This window comes from Fistularia commersonii, chromosome 10 (assembly GCF_037954325.1).
Source record: "Fistularia commersonii isolate RoL2024-O1a breed Wild chromosome 10, RoL_Fcom_v1.0, whole genome shotgun sequence".
NCBI lineage: Eukaryota > Metazoa > Chordata > Actinopteri > Syngnathiformes > Fistulariidae > Fistularia > Fistularia commersonii.
In genome coordinates, this window is record NC_141293.1 from 8,931,418 (window position 1) to 8,939,867 (window position 8,450).

At 36.9% G+C, this 8,450-nt stretch overlaps 1 protein-coding gene across 1 annotated transcript; it reads right to left on the reverse strand.

Moving 5' to 3' along the window:
• Positions 1 to 1,025: 1,025 nt before the first annotated feature.
• On the reverse strand, positions 1,026 to 8,450 carry LOC147230309 (uncharacterized). The gene is made up of 5 exons (XM_086153628.1): positions 8,411 to 8,450; positions 5,189 to 5,345; positions 3,692 to 3,830; positions 3,102 to 3,209; positions 1,026 to 2,613 (listed from the first exon to the last, which is right to left on the reverse strand). The coding sequence occupies exons 2-5, from the start codon at positions 5,332 to 5,334 to the stop codon at positions 1,810 to 1,812; spliced, it is 1,197 nt and encodes a 398-aa protein (XP_086009754.1). The 5' UTR covers positions 5,335 to 5,345; positions 8,411 to 8,450; the 3' UTR covers positions 1,026 to 1,809.

The following is an 8,450-nucleotide window of genomic DNA, read 5'->3' on the forward strand; positions in this document are numbered from 1 at the left end:
AAGATAGGCCTAAAACTTTACTTTTTGAGTAAGCTCACGCTTACAGTTTGCTTAGAGTAGCCCCTAGTTGTGCTGCCACAACCTGAGTGTGGCGAAAGATATCCCATGATAAATCTCTGATTCCTCCCCGTCTTCCTATCCAATCTGCACTCATGTCTTATCGTCAGCGCGTGAGAGTAACTTCACCCAGGTCCTTGCGCTCTCTCATGTCACACGTTCCCGCTGGACATTCCTATTTGTGCGGTCTCAATAAGCATCCCCAATTGCAATTTCCATTAAGGTTTTTAAAGTTATTTTATTGTTTAAGCAAATATCCCTATATCCATAGATCAACTACTGGTAGTAGTAGAAATAGATCCATGTGCATTTGTGTCTGATCCTCCCGGCCCTCAGACTCCACTCTGTCTCTGTCACACTCTAGTTTCCTCTCTCACAGTCCTAACTATTTTTGCAACCAGGATAAAAGTGGATGTTACAGACAGAAGTGCAAATTAAGTGTTAAAATTACACACTTCATTTAATGAATGCAGATGACCTAAATTTGCAGATGGACAAATCATCATAATTAGAGAGGTTATGGCTTTTCAAATACATTTGACTTGATTCCTGTAAAATTACACTTTGATTGCTAATTTCTGATACCATTATATTATTCTTGAGTTATTCTTGAGCTCATAAATGCATTACTGGAAACATTATTCCACTACTCTTCCCTATATGCCTACTAAATCCTGAAAGAGTTTGTTTATCTGACCCACTCCTAAGTAACTTTCTCAATTGTCTTAATTGATCAGATTGTTGTTTCTGTGGCGGTTGATGCGAACTTTTCCTGACAGCTACACAGTTCTGTATTCAGCCACTTGGTGGAGCAGGAGCTGATCTGGATGATGGGTGGATGTGCAGAAAATGTGGCCTTACAGCGAGTCAAATCACTGTTGACGGCCAGAGATGCAATTGGTGCTGGCATTATGAAGTTAAAGGGGGGAAAGAGCATTCTGAGCCTGTGTAACATTGCGGTCATGCTGCAAAAGTTCATTAACCACAATAGGGCAAATAAACTAGTTATTTTTCGCCTCGATAACCGTTGACTTTAGCTTTTAAATGATAAAAAAAATTATACTAATTGATTGCCAAAAATGAGCCAAAACATAGAGCAACAATCAAGTGATACATATTTCTGAATTTATTATGTTACATTAGCTTTCTTCATGTTGACATTCAGGGAAAGTCATCCACATCTGAGTTGGTCTCTTCTTTCCCAGCAAACAAATGCGCTCTGGTCCAAATTGGCTTGATTTAGAAACAGATTTCTTGGACTTGAGTGTCGGGACTCGAGTTTAAACTTGAAACCTTTCCAAAACAATGTTGTGGGCATTTGGAGTTTGGATGTTCATTTTACACTTTAATTTTCAAATAGTCCATATAGAAATATCTGTTTCTCAAAGTCACATTTTTTACATTTTCGAGTCATTGCATTGTTTTTGCCTGAGGTTTATTGCAGTAATTGAATCTACAAGAAATAATATAATGATGAAAGGTTTATGTCTCAAACCATTGCCTTGACAATTGAAAAACATGCTTTTATGTAATGTTATGTTGTTGAAAAATAAATCTCACTTATTATGTACAAATGTACAAATCAGTTGTTTGATTTCCAAAATAGGGAAAGAAATATACATCAGAAATATCAAAATTAGGAAAAACAATGATTGTATTATCAACTTTAAAAACAGTAAAGATTTTTTTGATAATATCATTTCTGCATTTTCAAGGGACAACTGATCCACTGATACAATTCCATTTTTGTTTCTACTTGCTGTCATACTTGACACCATCATATTTGACTATCTTTCCGTCACGGGTCACCACCTCTTTCTGCTCCCACGTTTCAACCTCGCCATTTTTCTGCTCAAAGCGGCGCACCATCACCCGCCCTGTCGTGGGCAGATTACAGGGCAGATCATTTGCAACTTCCCGATAGAGGGCCATCTTCCTGAAGTCCTTGGTGGGCGGGTCTGCTGCAGCTGCCGGGACCAGAGCTTGATTTCTAGTCCTGTCCTTGAGCTCAGCTTGAGGACGCTGTGCTTTAAAGTCCGGTTTGGGCGATCGCTCCCATTTCAGCGGGGAGTGATCTCTACGGAAAGGTGAAGGAGCCCTGTTCATTGGAGACGGCCCTCTATTCCGTGGCGATGGAGACCGGTGTCTGACATCAGTATGGGATGTAGGCAACGCCAGGTGCTCTTTCTTAGTGATGGCGTCTCCACCTCCAGCCCTTCTTATATCACCTATTACCCCGACCATGGATGTCCTCATTGAAGGATTGGGTTCCACCATCCTACAAACCGGATTGCAATATGGCTGATCGTGCAAGGTCTCCTTGATCTTGGCGGGACACACGCTGGGGGTGTAGAGGCGGACCCGGGCACAGAGCTCAGCAATGATCTTTCCCATGGCCCAAACATCTGACCGCTGGTCCCGCTGGCTGCCCCTCTGCAGTACCTCAGGGGCTGAGTAGGCTTCATTCCCCATGTCCATGGCAGAGTTCAGACCCCGTTTGTAGAACTTGGCCAGTCCTAGGTCAATGATGACAGCTCTGTTTGTGTCATGTTCCACCTGGAGGACAAATGTTTATTTGGGCTTGGGTTTCCAAAATTACATAATCATTTTAAAATCTGCAAGTAGCGGTAAGTGAAAAAATTCCAGTTCAAATCTATTTGTAACATCATGGCCTGCAACATTAACCTTAACTTCTGAGGTATAGTTTCAAGGGTGTCCTTAAAGGGTACTGATATGTAATTTTGGGTTTCAGACTTTGTTTCTTGTACTGCTAGTGGATGAAACTCCTTGCAGTTATATGAAGGGACATGTCAAAAAATGAATTGATCACAATTCCAAAAAAGGACTGTAAAATTTGTACAAAAACTGACTATAGTTTGTAAAAGAAAGACTTAAAAAAATGTTTTGAACAGCCACCTAGAAGGTGTGGAGGACAACAGCTAGTGCAGCATGAAATGGCAATCTGGTGTATCTACCAGAGGTAGAACCAGAAAATGCTCATTCATGATAGAAGAGGGAAGACAGAATAGAGGTCCTCTACTCACCATGATGTTTTCAGGCTTGAGGTCTTGATGGACAATGTCTTTCATATGGAGGTGAAGCAGCCCCTCACACATTCCGATTATTATGGTTGCTTTGTTTGCTGGAGTCAACTATCGAGAGAAAAATATGAGATGGAGAATGGCATCAACATCTTCTGCAGCTCCCTCAAACAACTCCCAGTTTGTTTATTTTTTTTCTACTTTTACATCTTTTTCTTCCTGTTGGCCTAAGTGAAACTCGCTTGATGTCTAAAACTCTTCATATTCTCATCCTTCCTGGATTGCTTATGAGGTGTTTTCATTCATAAAACACTTTGTCAAGATTTTTCTTTTGTTGCAATTTTCCATGTATTTTCTTGTAACCTTTTGTTTGACGCTTCTTTCCATGAAATTAGACATAGTTCTTGGATGTAAATGTTCTCAACTTTGCAAAATACTGATTTCATTGTAGACTATATACATGTATAAAATTTGTGTACATAGAATAACTATGTATCGTAATTTTTATTTAATTCCAATTAATTTATCTTTCTAATTCTTTCAAAATTATAGTTTCAAGTTAAACCTTGGGTGTAAAATGAAATACATCCCACCTGTATTTTAGACCTTGACGCTTTAAAGATGGTGGTTTCAAGGTCCTCGCCAAAGACGAATTCCAGTGGAATGACCCATTTCCCATCTTTGAGGTTTATGTTGCCCAGAAGCTTCACTATGTTGGGATGATTCGATTTACTTCGGGGAAAAGAAAAGAAAATGAGAGAGGGCAAAGAAGAGACAGACAGAGGGAGAATTAGAAAATGTCCTCTTGATTTTTCTTGTAACAACTAGACAAACTAAAGTGGAAATTTAGATTTTTCATGCATCAATACATGTAACACATCATTAATTACCTATGGTATATCTATGAAATGTTTATTTGATCAACGCTCCTTTTCTCAGTACCCATACTATTGGTGGAATTTACATTTTATAATTTGAAAGTTCTGATACATTTTCCTTAAAAAGCAGCCAAAACTTTTGTAAAAGCCAAAATTACAAAATTGAAAAAGAACAAACACATCAGCATTAATGTGAAATGCATTTCTTAAAAATGTTAAGAAATGCAGTTTTAAGAAGTGAATGGAGAGAAAAAAAAAAATCTGATCTCGATCACAAAATGACATATCATTCTCATCATCTGATTTAAACAAGCTCTTAAATTGCTGTAATTATTTCAATCTAACCACAACCTACCCAGCACATTTCCCAGGAAGATTTTTTTTTCATCTTCAGTTGGATGCAGAGCTCCTGTCCGCTCGAATCATTTACCCGATCACATTAGATCCCACCAGTCTAAAATCATTTGGAAAATTAACGAAAGTCTTCTTGTTGGATCAATTGAATTCATTTTTTCTTTTGTAATTATCAGTGTATTGTTTGTTGGTATTGCTTTCTTTTTTTATGTGCTTTGATTTTGTGTTTGTTTTTCCAGTTTTGTATGTACTTGCTTACTAATTATTTACCTTTATGTTTTTGATGGGTTTTATTGGGTTCTCCAGCACATTTTTTCTATGATGGTTTTGTGACATATCCCTAGTCCAAAAAAGGAAATGTATTTTCTTAGTATCTTTTTAAATGTTATTTTTATTTTATTCTTTATTTATTTTTTTTCTATTTTTTTCTGTAAAAGTAAAAAAAATTATGCTTAAATATGTCAAAAATTATTTGTCAAGAATGAGGCAAGCATGAATAATTCAAAATAGGACACTAGTTAAAGCTGTGTCATTTTTCATATCTGTGGAGGTTTTCAGTCATCCAGGTCAATTGTTGTCAAAATCTTCTTGTAGCACATGGACTTCATTTTCACATCTTGAATTGTGGATGAGAGGTGAAACGACTTTTAGAGGAAACCCAGTTGCAAAGAGAAGAAGATTTTGACAAGAATTGTGTCATATTTCCTTTTAAAATGTTTGCCAAGAGCTTATAAGCTCTTCAGCTTTTAAACTCAAGTGGTTTTCACTTATTGGCTGGAAAGCCGTATTTTTTTAGCCTCAGAATTAAATGTAATCTTAAATTCTGCACAGTGTGATATATAGAAAGACTGAACTCACTTGTAAACATCACATTCTCTCTCGAGGTCCTTCCTGCTTATGAGGTGTTGGGGGACCCTTTTAATGGCGGCCCACTTGTCATTGTACTTCTCCTTGTACACCTTCCCGAAACAGCCCTGAGCCAGAGTTCCAGTGGAGTAGGCCATTGTTGTGGTGCCTTGATCCAAAAGTTGAGGGTTGACCAATGAGTTGTAGGGGTGACATTTCAGAAAGTTACTGAATTATATTAAGAAAAAGAAGTAACATGGCACAATTTGAAAAATACCTGGAAACAGCATCAGAAAACAGCTGGGATGAAAAGCTTGACACAGTTACCAAAAAGAACACCATAGATTCAGCGTCAAGAACAAAAAAAAAAACATTAGGTAGTGCTGTGAAAAAAGCTGCCAGATTTTTTTTTATATATCAGCAAAACCAAGAAAATGTACTGAAAAGAAAAAGGAAATGGGGTGAAATAAAGTGATTGATAAGGGAATTTCCAGGCAAATACTGAATAGAAAGAAGGTCTAATTACAGAAGAGCGTGACTTCTATGACACAGACCTTTGACTGTTTTTGCTCTATTTGAGCCAACACATTGGATTTTGCAGTCAGCACAAAAATTGAGGTTTATCCACAAAGTCAATTATATAGATTTATAATATATTATTATAAATCTATATAATATAAATTATATATTTATGAGTACAATAAATGGACATCATATTCTGATATATATCTCATACTTCAAGCGGGTGGCGGAGTTCAGGAGGTAGATTGGTCGTCCTGGGAACTCAGTATTGAACCCCTGACTGCCCCACTGCTGCTGTTAAGTGGCTCCCTTCTGCTCATTTTTCATCCATGATGGGTTAAATGCAGACAAATTTTGCTTGCACAGCAAAATTTGTGCTGTTTTTTTGCAGGTATATTCTACACAGAGGTTTGTCTCTCTACGATGCTCATTTTCTGCATCTGTTCGAATAGCATCTCATCTTTGGGGCCAGCATCTGAGTGTATTTCTGGATCTCGGCTGTAAGGTCCTGGAGATTTGCTTTCTTTTATCCATTTGATTTACTTAGTGAATAAAACTTGCACAGACCTGCCACAACAATCACTGTTTGCTTTCAAAGCATCGTGACTCGACAGCCACAGTGCAGCCCATTCAAAGTATTTACAGCTTTATTAAATCAATTCAAAATAAAGCCACACATTCATCTGTTAAAAACATAGACTCATGAATTTCTTTGATTAAAAGTCTGCACTCATGCAATGGTCAATGTCCAGGTGGAATTGTAGTAGATTCTGCAGGAGGCTAAATGTAGCAACATCTTGACAGGACATAATCTATAAATGCTAAAAGCAAAATAAACAAACAAAAAAAATGCCACTCTGTAGATCTGTTGTAGTATTTCAAAATGTTTCCCGCAGCTTTTGCAAATACAGATTCTGATGAACACACACACACACACACACACACACACACATGAACGATCAATTCAATTCTGCTCTTTGGGCAGAAGCTGAAACCCAATTTGGATCTGTTGTCATAAGTCAGGATCATGAAAGAATATGTAATACAATATGGCTATTTGATATTCTTCTTAACTGTTTTGTTTACACTAAAACCCCTCAAGTGAGTTCATTTTTGGTTTAGGAGTTAAAGCGTAGTTTATTGACAACAAGAAAAAACACAACTAAGGGTGTGACTATTACCTGATTGATCACGAACAAGGAATTGTTCTTGGTGTGTAAAATGGCCATTTATGATTTTATGAAAAAATCTGCAACAAGTGTCTTTTTTTTAGAAAAAAAAAAACTAATTGTAACAAAAAATGACTTTCAATTTTTAAGAAGCCCACAAAATTATATGAAACCAGGCAGAAATTCTTAACAAGAAATGATCAAAATAATAACTAGAAATAAATGCAAAAAAATCTGTAGAAGTCCATTTTTAAACAAAATTACATTGGAATGAAAAGTACTACAGCTAACAAATCTGAAGGCCAAAAATAAAGAAGAGTTTAGTTGATATACATAACAAGGTGTCTTTACATAAATGGAATATTCAGGATGGTTTTCAGAGGACAAATTGGAGATGCTGGCAGAGACTCTCTGCGTTTAAATTTCAATATGTAGCATCTCTTATTATTCTTAACAAATTTCTGTCATAAAACTTCCTAAAATGAGCCCAGAAAAATCACACCAAGATGAAATCAGTTACAAAACCTGAATAGTTAAACATCTTAAAAAATACAACTGAAAATCAACAGGGAATAAGTATTCAAAAGTGGAAAGGCACAGAAATATGCATTTAATATATCATATTTGATGTAATTTTTCTAAAGATTTAAGGAATCGTGGATAAACTATTTCTATCATGGTGCTATTTCTCTTTTACAGCACAAACTGTCTGAAACATGTATCAGCAAGACTTTCATCAGTTGTCATTCCAAACTATCGATCTATCAGTCTTCAGAAATGGTATTCAGAAATGAAAATTCCTGTCAGGGGAGTGTTGCTGCTATTGGGTAACACGGAATTCCCCAGGTTTTCTTAGTAATTCGCTTTTTCCATTTCCCACATCAATTCCCATCAGTCAGCATTTGACATGCTAAATTAATTGGAAATGTGTGTGATTCAATCTGAATTGGCATGTTTTCCCCTAAAATCAACCCATTTTTCATTTTGTGATAGTCAGAGCTCTGGAGTGGCAGTCTTCATGCACCTGCATATATTAGTCAGGGATTTAGAGAAAATACTCACTCTAGAGTATTTGTTTCCAGTGGTTTGTGCTGTGTGTGTGTGTGTGTGTGTGTGTGTGTGTGTGTGTTGTTTAACAGCCTGTTGTAAAGCTGACAAACCAGTCAGTCAAGAGGCCTCAAACATGTATCCATGTTTGTAGTTTGGCACAATTACTATTCATACAGAAGCGAAACAATCCCAAGTGTATCATCTCAGAATGAAATCTCGCAATACTACGACCTCTGTTTGTTGGCTTGGGCTTTCAGTTAATTCACTCCAACTTGCTGGAAAAAGCAAAATCATGATGAAGACGTGGTGTTTGAAGCCTATTGGATATTCTGTTGTGGTGAAATGATTCAAACCCATTGAGATGAATATTTTACTTTATCTACCATGCCTTAGATTTATACATGTATATATATATATATATGTCTCATGATAATCACTTAGTAATAAAGCCAGATGGGACAAATGGAAGCCAGTGTGAGATTTTCTGTCTTACCTTTTTGCTGTTGATGGGAGGAAGCTCTTTCAGGTCTGTA

Coding starts and splice junctions, on each gene's coding strand:
- LOC147230309 (XM_086153628.1), bottom strand. CDS start 5,334: ATGGCCTACTCCACTGGAACTCTGGCTCAGGGCTGTTTCGGGAAGGTG. Junction 3,210..3,691: donor CGTCAAGGTCTAAAATACAG/GTGGGATGTATT, acceptor TTCTCTCGATAG/TTGACTCCAGCAAACAAAGC. Junction 2,614..3,101: donor TCAAGCCTGAAAACATCATG/GTGAGTAGAGGA, acceptor TTTGTCCTCCAG/GTGGAACATGACACAAACAG.